The sequence below is a fragment of the Panthera uncia genome, chromosome A2 (genome assembly GCF_023721935.1).
Source record: "Panthera uncia isolate 11264 chromosome A2, Puncia_PCG_1.0, whole genome shotgun sequence".
In the NCBI taxonomy this organism is placed as follows: domain Eukaryota; kingdom Metazoa; phylum Chordata; class Mammalia; order Carnivora; family Felidae; genus Panthera; species Panthera uncia.
Genome location: NC_064816.1, coordinates 38,630,865 through 38,648,325, shown reverse-complemented (window position 1 = coordinate 38,648,325; position 17,461 = coordinate 38,630,865). Strand labels below are relative to the sequence as shown.

General features: G+C 35.1%; 1 protein-coding gene across 2 annotated transcripts in view; it reads right to left on the bottom strand.

Moving 5' to 3' along the window:
- PPP4R2 (protein phosphatase 4 regulatory subunit 2) overlaps nt 1-17,461 on the bottom strand; it is a 411,406-nt gene that overhangs the window by 13,339 nt on the left and 380,606 nt on the right. For both annotated transcript variants that reach the window (XM_049640885.1, XM_049640886.1), the window contains one exon: nt 3,872-4,042. In XM_049640885.1, coding sequence (XP_049496842.1) covers nt 3,872-4,042 — 171 coding nt within the window. The remainder of the gene's footprint in view (nt 1-3,871; nt 4,043-17,461) is intronic.

Sequence of the window (17,461 nt, the reverse complement as noted above, 5' to 3'; positions counted from 1 at the left end):
TCAAAGAAAATAAACACAGCTACAAGATTTAATGTGCTCAACACAAAAAAAATGCAAAAACTTTTTTTTCCCTAACTAGAGAAGAAAATTCAGCAACCAACAGGTCAAAGTAAGAGAACAAAGTAACAAAAGACTAGAACCCATGTTCTCATCCCTGAGTAATCTCAAGCTAACTGTAAAGCAACAATACAAAATCAAAACAGGAGTGTGTTTCACATCTATGATGCAGATAGAAGAGTGTAAAAATCTCATATACGACCTTTAAAAAAGGTATGAAGAGGCACACACTCAAGTGCAGAAACTGACAAGAGATATCTGTATGTATGCAACCTACACGTAAAACAATTAGTGTGAAGTTTTTAGGACTAAGAAAAATCTGGTCAGTCATGTATGTTAAAGTAACTTTAGAGAACAAATTCAATATTCAGAAAGACTATCATGTCAAAAGTTAAAAAGCACTCCTCCATTGTAACTGACTGTACCTGCCTTACAGATGATAGAACAATTAAAAGATTTTTTTTAGGCATCAAATGGTTATGTATTTTTTCCAGACATGCTCATAAATACATAGCCATACTATATTAGTCAACTACCCACAATTAACTGAAACTCACTGCTTATTTTAGAAAGGCCTTAGATCTAACACCATTGACAAAGGAGAAGCAAAGACACACAGTTAATTTGTATTCATTATTCTTCCACTTCAGTCATTTAGAGGACATATAACTATCTTTTTTAAAACTACCAGAAATGTAAATTACAGTCTTTCTACCCCTTGAAGTTCCTGTGTACTATTATAGGAATGAACTACCAGAAACAAAATATAAATACAGAAGCATGCTTTTGTTCTTTTCATCCATTTATTCAGTACTTGTTTGAAAACCTACTATGTTCAGGCATTGACTGTTCTAGGCCTTGTTTGGAAGACACTTAACCCTGTGTCTGTAACCCCTTACAGTTCAAGAAATCAAGCCAACAAGTCAATCGACAACCACTTCAAAGAGGGAAAATTTAAGTGCTGACAATATAGTGAAATAATTTTGGAAAACGGATACTCTATTTAAAAATATAGCTAAATACTATGAACCATTTACAACAGAGCTTTTACTAATTAAAAGCAAAACCAAAACAATAAACTTACCAGTGAGAAAACCACCTCAAAGTAAGAAAAACAAGGGTATGAAACAACAATTTATAAGAGCCAATAAACAGTTAATAAGATGTTCAATTTCACTTGCAGTCAAAGACACACAAACCTATGCATATATACACACAAACTAGTGAATAATTACAGTATCTGCACTTTCTCACACATGGAATGACAAATTAACACATTTTGTGAGGTTAATTTGGCAGGATCAGTAAAAATTTAGGTATGCATACACTCTGACCTATCAATTCCATTTCTATAAATCAAAAGAAAAAGCAACAATCTACATATACATTCAATGTGTGACATTCATCAACACAAGAAGGTATGTATACAGATGCTCACTACAAGCACTACTTGTAGAAGTCAAAAACACCCACCACCAATGGAAATAAGGCAAATGAATTTTAACTCGCTTGTATAATAAAAAATAATGCAGTTATTTCAAATACATAGACAACTATAAATGCACTAAGACAGTGATATCAAAGCTCTTAGAAAGGAAAATACAAATAGCATGACATGATCCTACTTTTTTTTTTATGGACTACTCCTATGACACCTGAGGATCTTTTTGAAACCATGACCAAGTATCATTTTTGTTACTTAAAAGATGACCTATTATAATAGCAAAAAGGTATACTAGAAAGGACAAATCCTCAATCTGGCTGAAAAAGGCCAAAGTGCAATTTTAGCCACCATTCATAGCAAAATTTTTAAAACAGCATTTGTATGTATTCAAAGCATGAAAATAAAATTGAGAAAAACCATAAACACATTTCAATATGCCAATATATGATAATATAGACAAAAAAGCTTAAGTAAAAACTGAAAATTATTTACCACTGATTAATAAGACTTGGATCCTGCCTGATTAGGGAAAAGGATTCATAACTACTATTCTGAAACATCAAATTAAAAACAATGTAAGTTCAAAATACTTACAGTTCAAGGATGAAAAATGTTTTAAAAGCAATTACGTCTTAAGTATACTTAGGTATTTAAATGATTGCTCAAATCATTTTCAGAAGTAAGTCAAACACCTATTTTATAGACTAAGAGATTATAAATATTTAGATTTATTTAATAACCTACCTATCCAGTCCATCTTAATTTGAAAGAAATAAAAATGGTATTACTAACTGAGAATCAAAAGTAAGTTAGCTTAACATTAACAATGCAGTAGTATATGTGGTATCACTTGTTTTACCTCAACTCTTATTTTTATTTTTTTTTTAATTTTTTTTTTAACGTTTATTTATTTTTGAGACAGAGAGAGACAGAGCATGAACGGGGGAGGGGCAGAGAGAGAGGGAGACACAGAATCGGAAGCAGGCACCAGGATCTGAGCCATCAGCCCAGAGCCCGATGCGGGGCTCGAACTCACGGACCGTGAGATCGTGACCTGAGCTGAAGTCGGACGCTTAACCGACTGAGCCACCCAGGCGCCCCACAACTCTTATTTTTAAATGGTAGCCATAACTTACTAAAATAAAAGTTACCCTAACATGTAAATACTATCTACCTATACACTATTTATAAATATCCCCAAAAAGCATTCTTACCGTAACTCAGATCAAGAATAAATCTTATGCAACATACTTCTAATATATAGGATGTGACTTTCTTTGGTATGAGCATTTAAAATATACTATTATTAAAAAAGAAATTAATGAATACAGATCAGTAATTTTCAGTACGGTACAAAAGTACAACAGGGTACAAAGTCAAAATATGTCTCCTTCCCACCCCAAACCCACAAAGGCAGTTCAAACATACAGCCGTAAATTCTACCCCCAAGGAAGTATTTTAGTGACTTATCTCAAACCAAAGCCGAAGGATGTGTTATTTTAAGCAAAACTCAAAGGCACAAAAACATAACATATAAAGAATTAACTGAATTACACTATCTTGGTGCAAATCCATGTGTTTAAATATCTGAAGGGAAAAAATGAGACTGTTTATGCTACCTAAAAATACTTACAAATCAAACTCCCTACCCCAAATATGAATTCAGTTAACATATCCACAGTTCATTAAATTTGGTATTGCCAACCCACACTCCAAACTGCTATTGCCAATGTAAATACTGAACAATTCAACTTCACAAATACTTCTTCCCTGCAAAAGGAACCCCAATACAAAGTCCTAAAAAGAAAAATATTAAAATGACACAGAATATGACATGCAGCAACATTTTTTAAAATAGTAGTTTTATTTTAGTGCAGTGTATCTTTTCAATGCAATGTTTTACAAAGGGCTAAGAACAGTTATTTGTTACTTGGGAGTAAAAGGGGAACTCCAAAAAATTTTTTTAAGTAAAAAGTTCCAAGGGGAATATGTACATAAATTGTTATTTTTCATTTTCAAAAAGGTGTCATTTATCTCAATGATATACAGGTTCTAGATAAAGTCTAATGACTTACAGTATCACATATAAAACGGAAAGCAAAAACTAACATATTTCCTCAATGTTTTCACTGTCATACCCATTTAAAGTTCAAATGCCAATGATACCCATAAAGGTAGTTCAAGTTAAACAAATTAAATACATTAAAATGCTGTAATTATTTTAAATACTTGTAAGCTAAAAATCAGTAACTACTAAATGTCACCAAAGACACAGAACTTATTTAATGGATAATCAATGAACAAAGCGTAAATAAAAATCCATAATGTTCTGCTAAAAAGTAAACCTTTAAAATAGTATTAAGTGCATACCCATTAAATCCAGTGACAATTTTCAGTATTCTTTCCTTCATTTCATCAAAGGGAATATATTCGACATTAGGGTTGGGAGGACCTCTTGGTTCAGGAGCTGAAGTTCGAAAATCATCCATCACTTTCTCCAGTTTGAAAATAAAATAGCCTTTAAATTGGGACCACTGAATCCTATAAGCAAAAAAAACAAAACAAAAAAAAAAACAAAAAGAAAAACAAAACAAACAGTATCATGTAGCTTTATAACTCTTCAACACAAACCACAAACACAGAATTTATCATGACACGAATGGTAACAAAATGAAGATCTGAATAAGTAGCAGTGAGAGTATCTTTTTCAGTAACATATACCAGGACTGCATCTGATGAATTTGACTCAGAAGCTCCAAACTATTTATGTCCAATTCTCCCCACTCCTGACCCAAACGACACCCAAATCTCTAATAAAAAGCTTTAAAAAGAACTACCTCAGGCTGAAAGGCTACTGTGTGCTATGTCTCATTACTAGCATTTTAAAACAGTTTTGTTTTGACTCTACTGCTCATAACAAACCTAACCAGGGAGGTGCTACTGTCCCATCTTAAATAGGTTATTAGAAATTAGAGCAAGTTCACATTTGTAATTTTAAATAAAGAAGTCAAAATGACTACACTCTAAGCTTCTTGTCTTTTATCTATGTTAAACAGCAAAATAAACTTCAATTTCTCCTTTAACTTTCAGCTAGTATTTTCAGAATCTTATGTCTTTTAACAAAGTATATATATCACAGGTTCTATACAATATGTATCTACAAAGTAAAAATACATAATTTCTTTATGTGCTTTTAATATCTATTCATTTACTAATATAAATATATTTTTATTCCTGTCCTCTCACATTTTCCCACTAATATAAAAAAAAAAAATTGGGATGCTACCTGCCTAAATAGTCTAAATTCCAGGAGATCCAAAAATCAGGAATGTGAACCAATTCCCCACACAGAAAGTAAAACCATTAGTGGCAGCAGATCAATCTTAAGCAAAATAAGGGGGATGCTAATCTGCGATCACCTTTCCCTTCCATCCACAATCCTAAAAACCAGGACAGCTATTCTCAAAGTATAGTCGAAGAGGCCAAACTTTTTTTTGTTTTTACCGTGTTAATATTTGTCTTGGTGGTGCAAAAAGAGCAGTGGGAAAATGAAGATACTTAAGCACAAATCAAGGTAACAGTACAAAACTTCTATCTACTAGTAGTCATCATCTTCTTCACCACCAAATTCACAGTAAAACAAAAACCCTTTCACTTAATGTTTAATAAAACAAAAAAATTACTCATTTTATTAATTCTCAACCTTTGAATACACATCTTTCTAATATTCTGAGTAACAAAATGAAAAGTATACATAAAAAAAACTGCTGCTGCATAGGAAAATACTACAGACACGTCAAGGAACAACAGCTGAATACTGTTGCCAGTGGAACTAGCTGCTATCATAGAAGGCCATTTTTGCTTGAAAGGACTGTCAAACAAATAAGGCTATTTCAGAACAAGAGAATGTGGTGGACATTTTCTCAAAAATGAATGACTTGAAGAGAAAGAACTAAAATATTTGTGGTCAACAATAAAATGTGAACTTCAAAACAAAAAATGAAAATTCTAGAAAATGCTTTTCAGTGTGAGCTGAGGTTTCGTATACGTTCCCAAGACATTTCAAAATCAGTCACTGTTGACGTCAACAATATTATGTGACAGCAAAAAAAAAAAAAAAAAAAAAAAAAAAATTACACTACATCAAAATCAAAACCTTTTTGTGTCTCAAAGGACACTATCAACAAAAGTGAAAATGCAACCCACAACATGGAAGAAAATACTTGCAAATAATCTCCCCCATGAGGTATTATTACTATCCAGGAGGTAAAAACAACTCCTACAACTCAGCAGGGAAAGGGCCACAATCCAGTGAAAAAAATGGGTGAAGTATTTGAGTAGATATTTCTCCAAAAATATACCAATGACCCATAAGCACATGGAAAGATGCTCAGCATCACTAATCATTACGATAACATACATCAAAACCATGAGACAGAACTTCACATCCATTAGGGTGACTGCATTCCAAAAAACAAAAACAAAAACAGAAAATAACAAGTATCTCTGCTGAAGATGTAGAGAAACTGGAAACCTTGTGCACTGGCTGGTGGGCATGCAAAATGATGCAGCCACCGTGGCACAGGACGGTGATTTCTCAAAAAAAAAAAAAAAAAAAAAAAAATCAAAGAGTTATTGGATGATTAGTTATTCCATTTCTGAGTAGATACCCAAAAGATGTTTGTACACCAACTCACAAAGCAGTAATACTCACAATAGCCAAAAGATAGAAACTACCATCAGTCAACAGAAGAATGGATAAACAAAATGTGGTATATATACAAACAATGGCATATTATTAGGACTTAAACTAGAAGGAAATTTTGGCACATGCTACAACTTTGATTAATCTTGAACATAATATGCTACATGAAATAAGACAGACACAAAACAACAAATTTTATGGTTTCACTTATATGAGGGATCTAAAATGAATTCAAAGAGGCAAGGAGCAGAAAGGCATTAGCCAAGAGCTGGTTCGGGAAGGGAAGGGTGAGTGAGGTGTTACTGTTACATGGGAACAGGGTGTCAGTTTGGCAAGACAAAAAAGGCTTGGACATGGATAATGAAGATGGTGGCACAAGCTCTGAATGTATTTAAAGTCACCAAATTATACACTTAAAATACTAATATTTTTATGTATATTTTACACCAAGTGTTAGAAAATGAACAAAAGACCCAAATAGGCATTTCTCCAAAGAAGATAAATGGCCAAAAAAACATGTTAAAAGATGTTTAACATTATTATCCATGAGGGAAACACAAATCAAAACCACAAGACACTATTTCACATCCACTAAGGGGTGTATAATGAAAACAGATGGACAATAACAAGTGTTGGGGAGGATGTAAGGAAATTGGAAATCTATACATTGTTGGAGGGAATGTAAAATGCTATAGCCACTGTGGGAAAATAGTTTGGCAGTACCTCAAAAAGTTAAACACAAAGTTAACACGTGACCTGACAATTCCACTCTATTAAATGAGTTAAATTACATGGTATATAAATGGTATTGATACTAAAAAATTTTGTTGAGGATGATTAACAAAAGCTATTTGCACGATCACCTTTCTTCCATTCCCTGGTCTATTTTGGGAAGGGGAAATCAAGGTTTAACGAGCAGAGGCAGCATATTATAATTTTTGACAGGCCTTATATTAATTTCTGATTAACATACAATTGCCAGTGGTTACTACAATTTATCTCTAAATTTCACTAGGCTCCCCAGAGGCATTCAACTAAAACACACCAAGGAAGATTACTGAAAGAGAACACTTATGCTTTTTATTTCTTAAATTAAAATTTTTTATAGTTTTAATAAAGCCACTAATAATCTACTTTATGAACTAGGATTTCTATACACACAAGAGTTTTTTCCCCCCATCTTTCCATTAACCACTTGTCAATCCACCCAAGATTTAAAAAACAAAAACAAAAAAACCCAAAAAACCCACAAACACAAACCCCAAAAAACAGCCACACACATTAACGGAAAAGATACAGCCCACACAAGCAAACTATGGGGACCTTCAAAAAGTATATTAACTTACCAGCCAAGAATAAGTCCCATAATCTAAATTTTGTAAATACTGTATTTTAAGAATTAGATCCAAGAGATGCAATTCAGAAGTTACTACACCATATAAAGATGAAAAACCACTTCTGCAGAATGTTGAAAGATGCAATTTTTTGTTTCACTACTACATGATTAAAAACAAAAAAACGGGGCGCCTGGGTGGCTCAGTCGGTTAAGCGGCTGACTTCGGCTCAGGTCATGATCTTGCGGTATGTGGGTTTGTGCCCCGCGTCAGGCTCTGTGCTGACTGCTCAGAGCCTGGAGCCTGTTTCAGATTCTGTGTCTCCCTCTCTCTCTGACCCTCCCCCGTTCATGCTCTGTCTCTGTCTCAAAAATAAATAAACGTTAAAAAAAAAAATTAAAAAAACAAAATCAGAAAATGCTTCCCTGAATATTATATAATTTGACCACAAAAAACAGGCCATGATCAAATCAATTAAGAATCTGGCAACAAAAAAATTTTTTTTATTCAGAATGTACTCACTGGTTGAGTAGAAACTAGAAATGAACAACAAAAACACCTTGTTTTTCAAATGAAAATAAAATTGTTCTAAACAGATGCTCACGAAACAAACACATTTTCAACTTTAGAATCAATTCCTCCACATTAAAATTTCCAAAGAATAAAATACAATTTAATCTACTTTGCTAAGATTAACTCAAGAATTTACTGAAATTTATTACTCTTTTTAAAGTAACCTCATCTCCCTTCATTTTCTTTTCTTATCTTTCCATTTTTCTCTTTATGCAGTTTCTCTTCTAGAAAGGCACAACTCACATCACTAATGAAGATATCCCTCAATAAAACATCACACACTTTTTTTCTCTATAGGAACTTACAAGTCTATTCCAAAACAAACATGTTTCCCTCACAATTCTCGAGTTAAAGGTATTTTTTAGAGACTCAAGGGCAGAAAAGCCATCTCTTATTTTCTCAGCTGGTTCCAAAACATTTTAGTGACCAGTGGCCACCATCTTTTAATTTGCTGCCTCTTACAGTTCCAAATTCTATTAAGATCACTCCTACTCAGCCTCACTGGCTGCCACACAATGTGTGGGAAGCTAACACAAGACAGCACAGGAGAGGCCTATTACCTCCAAGGGATACCAAATATTACACCATTTGGAAATATCAAAAGGGAATATGGGAAGAATGAATAAAAACAAAAAAATTAAGGAGGCTGATCAATCACACAAGGTGACAGGCTTATAAAACAATCTTCAAAAGGCAGCTATTTAAGTCAGGTGACAAAGTGTCAGAATTTTTGCATGACCGGAGAGAGCAAAACTAAGTAAATTTAATCTGAATATTCAATCACATGAGCAAAAACACATGGCAAAAATAAGAGTACATTGTGAACTGCTTACAGAAAATGACAAGATTTTTAAGAACTTTAAAATACAAATTACTAGTTCAAGAGAACCTTCCCTTTTCATCATGATTATACCATATATTATACTTCATCAATTAACTGAGCGAATAAAATACAGAAGAGAGACCAGACATAGACGCAACACAAAAGGAAACTAGGTATATGGGAAAGGACAGATTAATCAGGAAATACCCTAAGAAATTATAGGACTAGTATCAAATTTTACTAGAGTGTAAAAACAATTTTTTCTGATCAATGGTACAGTCATAAAAAATTAGAAAACAGATAGAAAATAAAATGAAAACTGCCCATAAACTGCTCATTAATCATTATTAAAGTACATTTTAGTGTATTTTTCACTAAACTTTGTTCTACTCATTTATTAAAATTTGGCATCCTTAGTTTGATATCCTTCTTTCCCTCCTTATTCACTATATAGGTATTGTCACATGATCAACAGTCTTTGAAAGGATTTTTAATCTGTATCACATATAGTTGCACTATTATTTATTTAATCGCCACCATTTTAAGAAGAGTTAGGTTTGTTTCCAGCTCATTACAATGAGAAGTAATTGTGATTAACATCCTAAAGGAGGGATCTGTTTTATTACTTTAGGATAGATCACCATAAGTGGAATTACGGAGTCAAAACTTTAAAATATAAATAGCAACTTTTGATACATACTTTCAAGAGCCTCTCAGAAATGCTGTACTACTGTATAGGGCCAACAGTACATTAACACCTATTTCACTCAAGTATTAAAATCTTTCAAAACTCCTGTTAATTTAATAGTAGAAAAACACTTTAATATGTACTTCATTCACTGCTAGTAAACCTGAGTATTTTAACCTACGTTCACTGTTCACAAAAACATTCTTTTGTGTTTGAACAGGTTCTCTGCAATCCTCTCATCCTGGGGTTCTCAACTTTGGCTTCAATGACACTGTGAGCCTGATCATTCTTGGTCACAGGGGAATGTCCTGTGTACTATAGGATGTTGAGCAGCATCCGTGGCCTCTACCGCTAGAAGTCAGTAGTACCCAATCCCCACTCTCAGAAGTTGTGACAACCATAAACGTCTAAAAATATTACCAAATGTTACCTAGAAGACAAAAATTGTTCCCAATCAAGAACCACTGTCCCTCCCTATCCCTTTAAAATATATTTTTACTAACAGAAAAAGGAAATTACTATGTGACATTAAGTGTGAACATAACTTTCAGATTCCCATTCTGTACTGACTGCTTAAAATAATGAAAACTTTTTATATAAATTTTGAAGTGACACTAAAATATTTATCTAATTGTTCCTATTTTGAAATTACCCTTCAAATGTTACACATTTTGTTGCACAAACACTTATCTGAAGGTGGCATGATATGTACCTGTTCCAAAGCAATACATTTCTTTCTAACACAAACACTGAAAAGTGAATCTTTCAAATTAAGAGTACTAAATATCTCAGGTCGCCTGGGTGGCTCAGCTGAGATGTTTAAGCTTCCGACTTGACTCTCGATTTCAGCTCTGATCATGATCTCACCACGGTGAGATCAAGCCCTATGCTGAACCTGCTTGGGATTCTCTCTCTCTCTCTCTCTCTCTCTCTCTGCCCCTCCCCTACATGCACGTGCTCTTTCTCTCAAAATAAACATTAAGAAAAAAGAGTACTAAAAATCTCATGATAGTTGTACACATCAAGGATCCAATCTGATGGAAAAGAAAGCTTCAAGAGGTAACACAAACGTTCAGGTAATACCTCAGCATGAACTTGGGTTTCTTCTTTGGCAACTTTTACATTCAATGATAAGGATTCTAACATGTCTAAAGAGTCAAGTTACTTTCCTCCACTCACCCATCTCTCCCTACCAATTAAAACAAAAAGCTGAAGAAACAGTGTATTCTGATTAACTTGATTTATGCTTAACTCTGAGCTAAACTTTAACCCCTTACTGAAAATCTTCCTAAAATTTATTACTATACAAACATGAACCCTTCACTCTCCCATAAAAACAGCTAAATCAAACAAAAATACATCTCTAACAGCACAGCTCAGGCTGAAGAAAGCCAATTCAGAACTCAGAGGGTACTGAGGTTTTCTAATAGCCCTAGCTTAATGGCTGAGGTGGATCTACTCTGCCCCTTCTAGGAGGGGGTGGTCACTCTTCTCTCCACTTTCACCACTACTGCTATCACTTTCACCACAATTCATAAATTAACAACTCCAAATTCCCATCCACAGGAAATGGTCCTTTGTTCCACTGCTACATTTGCCAGAGCCTAGGTAGGCCCTGGGCCCTTTTTTCATTCTACCAACTCATACTATACATCTAAGTCAACAACAGTTAGCCCAGAAAAAATACAACCTGATCTTCCACTAATATGACTTTAGAAAACAAGATACAATGACAATAAACAAATAAGACATCAGAAACTACTGGTTGTAGAGATTTAGTGATGGTACAACAGGATCTAAAAAAAGGAAACATGAAATGTAGGCTTAGAGCTATCTAGGAAAAGCTTCAGGACAAAGTGGGACTGTAAGCTAGACCTTAGAAGGATGGATGAGTGGAGTATGGAAAAACAAAGTGGAAAGATACAGGACCTAAAAGTAGAGGACACTTTAATGAGATCAAATTTCTCAAACTTACCATTAATGACATTTTGGGCTAGACAGTTCCAAGTTATAACAGAACTTCCTGTAGCACTCCCACCCTGAGTGATCACAACCAAAAAGGTCCCCAGACAATGCCAAATGAACGGGGGGGGGGGGGGGGACTGCCCCCTCAACAAACACACTTAGTACTAATGCAATACACAATTCCTTTTTTTGAGGACTACATTGGTTCCTGAAATTTAGTAAGGCTGGAAAATGATAACTGCAAGATCAAAGACTCACAAAATTTGAAGAATAAAATAATATGCATATATATTTTTCAATGGCAGAGACAATTTCTAAAATGCAGAGGATTCATTCAAGAAATGAATAAAATGTTCTTTAACATTAAAATCTACCTCATGAGTCACTTCCAACTGTACAGGAAAATGTGCTGTGAAGATCTGACCTTAATTTTTTTTCTCAGGTGTAGTCTTCTGCATATTGAGAAAGGTAGAGGTAAAAAACCAACAACAAATCTTTCTACCCCGACTCAGAGACAAACTCATGTGCTGCAAAACAAAGAATCAGTAATTGTTTGGGTTTTTTCTAAGAAGACTGCAATATATTCTATACAGTAAATGATTAAGGCTTTACAATTTGTTATCGAAATATAAAAATGAGGTTACACATCCACAGGTGGCAGGAGATTACTGTACATTTTAGTACACAGGTTTCATCTTGGAGAATCTTTTAAAAAATTTTTTTAATGTTTATATATTTTTGAAAGAGAGAGACAGCACGTGAACAGGGGAGGGCAGAGAGAGAGGGAGACACAGAATCCCTAAGCAGGCTCCAGGCTCTGAGGTGTCAGCACAGAGCCCGACACGGGGCTTAAACTCACAAATGGCGAGATCATGAACTGAGCTGAAGTCAGACACTTAACCAACTGAGCCACCCAGGCGCCCCTCATCTTGGGAGAATCTTGAGTTTGAAGATGAGGCTCAAACAGTCTTAAACAGTATTTGCAATAGTGGCTTTTAATTGTCTGATATGTGTCTTTTTTTGTGCTGTATCACATACAGATTATTTTTACTCATGTTTTGAAATATGCCCCAAAGTTATGTGCTACTCTAAAATTACTAATTAAATAAAAATCTAATTACTTAGCATTTTTCTATTTTCTATTTTCTACATACTCCCCAAAGGAAGAAAAAACATCATTAAAGCACAGCATCTAGTGCAAGAACAATGTATACTCTGGTCCAAGAACTGTCTCAACGTGTGGAAAACAAACACATGACACTGAAATAGACAACCCTTCTTGAGAATGTCAACCTATATATAATGAAACCAAGAAAATAAACTGGAAGCTAGGCTGAGTTCAAATTTCAGCTCAGACTTTTCACTTCATCTAAGACAGATAATCCCTCCTTTGTTTCCCCATCTGTAAAATGGAAATTACTGTACCTACTTCACAGAACTGCTGTAAGGATTAACATTACTGTAAGTAGAGTGCTTGTTAGCAAAGTAACGCACACCTAGGAAACACTCAATGATTGTTTTTCCTCAAGAAAGTTGAACAGGGAGAGCACCTGCGAATTACAGCAGAGCCGTGCAGAGAGCTTTCCAGGTGGCATTTACTAAGAAAGAACTGGAACAGTGAGCAAGACCTCTGTTAGACTATAACAAAATGGCTGGGCTAAATCTTATGTACTACCACATAATAGATTATAACAATTTCAGGCAATCTCTCTGGCCTAAGAATATGTCTTTATTCCCTTCATCAGAGACAGGAAAAATTTTTTAACCAATATTCCTCCCTCCACCATTAACAAAACTATTTCCTTAAAGAAACTAAATAAATGAAGTGTTGCAGCTAACAGATAAGAATAGAGAATAGGAAAAAATAATCTATATGTCACCTAGCATTGTCAAACCTTAGCTATATTTTTTACAGTTCTTGATGAACTAGAAAATATTTCATATATTACATTTGCTCCAAAAATTCTGATTCCACCATGATCTCCAATCCACCAATCCTACCACTTTGATATCCTCCCCTGGATATCCTCCCCTTTGATATTCTCTTCATTACCCAGATTAAATTATAATACTCATTATAATCACCCCCTTACATACAGTTGACTCTCTAGTTTCTCTTTGCCTTCATTGCACTCACAAAATCAACTCCACTGATTAAAGGTAATCCCCACCACATGTGTGCCCGTTCATCGGTGCACAGAAAGAGGAAGACAAAAGTTATAGAAAAATGCACCACCATGCTGGTTAGACTCAAGTACACTATTAACGCTGACAGATAATATATTTCCCTAGTTTATTCACTCTCAGACCCTTATAGATAACTATTTTATATCTTCTCTCTTCAAATCCCCATCGAGTTCTTCACCATCACAGACTCTTCCTGTTTTACTTACAAAACTGAAGCAGTTAACAAAATTTCCAAAGTTCTACCACATTTAACCACCTACTATCAGGATCATATACACACACCTTGAATTCCCTCCTGTAATCACAGATGAACTATACATTCTCTCATCTATTAACTTACCAGATTCTCCACGTGTGCACCTAAAAGCATCACTCATGTAATTCCATCTTTCTCCTAACTACATTTATATCTACTTTTTAATATCTAATAATTTCCACTATACCATGGAAATATATCAGTATTTCTCCCATCTCAAAAATATCCTCTTTCCTCCACTGACCCACCTATCCCCCACATCATTTATTTGTTTTCCTTGGCAGGAAAATTCCTTAAGAGTTGTCTCCCTCTCTCTCTCAAATTCACTCCAATCAAGCTTTCAGCCGCACCACTAAAATTAATCTGATCTTAACAAAGTCATCAATGACTTCCATAATGCTAAATCTGAAATTCAATTCTCACACTTCATCCTTAGTTGCCCTAAAAGAGTATTTCACACAGCTGATCACTGTTTCCTAATTATTTTCTTGGGTTTTCTTTTAACTCACTGGTCTTTGCTGCTCATTTTCCTTTGCAAGTTTCCCAAACTGCTTAATTCTGGAGTGATCCAAAGCTCAGACTATCTCTTCTATCTACATTTGGTGATCTGATCCAGTCTGGAGATTTTAAATACCATCTATATGCCAAAACTATACCTCCTGATCTCCACAGTCATCCATCCAAGCACCTGCTCCACATTAACATAACATTCAGCATGTCCAAAACTGAACATGCTTATCTTTCCCAAATATTGCCCCTGCCACAGCCTTTTCCATTTCAGGTGTAATGAAATTCCATCTTCTATGCTTAGGGGAAACCCTTGAGTCATTCTTGACTCCATTCTTTCTCTCATACACCACAGCCTATCTACAAGGAATCTTGTCAGTTAAACCTTCCAGATATATATATAATGAAGGTGACTAATCCTCACCACCTCCTGCTACCCAAGCTACTATCAATCTTCAATAACCTGTGCTTCTAGCTTATTTTACATAAAGTGCATTTTCAGCACAGCCGTTTGTAAAACAATCCTAACACTTGAGTCTGGTAATGTCACTTCTCTGTTCAAAACTACACAATGTCTTCCAATTTCAGTCACAGTAATGGCCGAAGTCCTTACAATGGTCCACACTGCCTTACATAAGCTAACTCCAATCCCCTTTACGTCTCTGACCTCCTCTCTCTGGTCAGTCTACTCCAGTAGCCTCCTTATTAGTCTGTGAAAAGGCAGGACACACTCTTAAGGACTTGTGCACTGGAAGATTCCTCTCCCTGGAATGCTCTTCTTCTATGAGGCTTATTTTGACCACTGCATTTAAAATTACAAGTACCTCTTGGGGCGCCTGGGTGGCTCAGTCGGTTGAGTGTCCGACTTCAGCTCAGGTCATGATCTCACTGTTTCGTGAGTTCAAGCCCCACATCAGGCTCTGTGCTGACAGCTCAAGAGCCTGGAGCCTGCTTCCAATTCTGTGTCTGTCTCTCTCCCCCTCACACTGCCTCTTACTCTCAAAAATAAATAAACGTTAAAAAAATAAATAAAATTACAAGTACCTCTTGACCCTTAACTCTCATTTCCCTTACTCTTCTTATTCTTCCATTGCCCTTACAATCACATAACATGCAATTTACTACATGTACTATGTGCCCACATATTGCTTCACCTAAATTTATATCACAACTACCAGAAATATGTTTGACAAATAGTTCAGTGCTCAGTAATTATTTGGTGAATATCCTGAAGCATGCTTTGGTGGGAATAATGCAACCCAACTACAGTATGGAAAAAATCAGGAAAATACCACTTTCCAAACAGATTTGGAAGCACTATATGTGCAACTGTTTTTCAAAAGGAGTACATATTCATATGTGAACTGCAATATATAATAAAAACACACAACCACCAATGTCAGACACTGGTCTAAGCACTTTGGACATATTAATTCAATCCTTACAACCACCCTATGAGTTAGGCAGTATTATTTCATCAATCTTATCATCAGCAGGCAACTAAGAAACAAAGACGTTTAATAACCGGCCCATGGTTGCACAACTAGTAAGTGGCAGAGCCAGGATTTTAACCTAGGCATTTGGCTTCAAAATCCATACTCCTAGAAAGTCAGGACATCTAGTTACAGGCAAAGAAGAAAAAAAGAAAAAAGAGAAGAAAAGAAAGAACGTAAGAAAGGCAATGCAAATATGCATCTGTATGCTACTGTGCAGTAGGAAAAGATACAAAAAAAAAAGTCTAGATGCCTCATAGAATTCACAATCTAAGCAAAAAAGACAGCAAAACATCGCTTCTCGGCCTTTTGGCTAAGATCAAGTGTAAAAAAGACATCAAAACAAAATCTACATGTAATAATGATGGAAGCAATCACAAAGTACTGGAAGTGGGCTAAAGACTTATCTACCTGGAGTAAAGTTTTCCAGACTTAGTACAGATCTTAAAAAGATGAGCACAAAGGAAAAGAGACTGTTCCAGGGAGAGGCAATAGTAAGCAAAGTCACTGAGATGAGACAGCATGATCCACCAGAGAACTGTAAGTAGTTTAGCAAAGCAGAAAAAAACAAAGGGAGCAAATTGGGGAATATCACGCTAAGCAGAGACACAATCATATGCATCTTAAAACATAATAAAGATCTTAAATTTTAACTTAAGCAAGGAGGAGGGTGCATAAAAATTTTAAGCAGGGAAATAACATGTTATTTACATTGTAGCACGCCCATGGCTAGTAGCATAGATTAGACACTAAACAGGGCAAGCAAAACTGCATTTTAAGAAACCATTTAGAAAAGCCTATACAGAAACTCAGGCAAGATGAGAATGATGGATAATGTCTACAGAACCATAACCCAATGTTTGAGAATCTCCCATGTCCATTCCCACTAACACTGCCCTATTTCAAGCTCTCGTTTCCTCTATCTTAAAGTCCAGTAACTCACCTGAATTAGACACTAGTTTCCCCAAGGCAAAGCTCTGCTTTCTCTCTCTTCTGCTAAAAAAAAAAAACCTTCAATAATTTCTAAGGTCTCTCTAAATGCAAAATTCTATGTATCGGCAAGATACTCTGATTTGTCCCAAATATACCTTCATAACCATTCACTTTTTCCTATCCCTTTGCTTATTGTTCCCTCTAGCGGAATTGAGCTTAACTGCCTCTGGTATCAAAGTTTTCCCTAATCCTCAGAAATCAACTTGTTACTCTACTTCTCTCAAAGCATTTTTATTACTCCCTTAAAGCAACTATTTACGTTCTGCCCCAGACCATTTTTCCCCCTTAAGAGGTACTAAGAAGCTAAGCATCATGCAAGAGAATTTATCTTTGGGGAGGGAATTGTCTTTTGTTATGAGAACATTCTGATAAGAACTTAAGCAAAAGCTATCCTTCAAATTGTAAGCATTTCAACAATTCAGAGATCCTGGTAAGG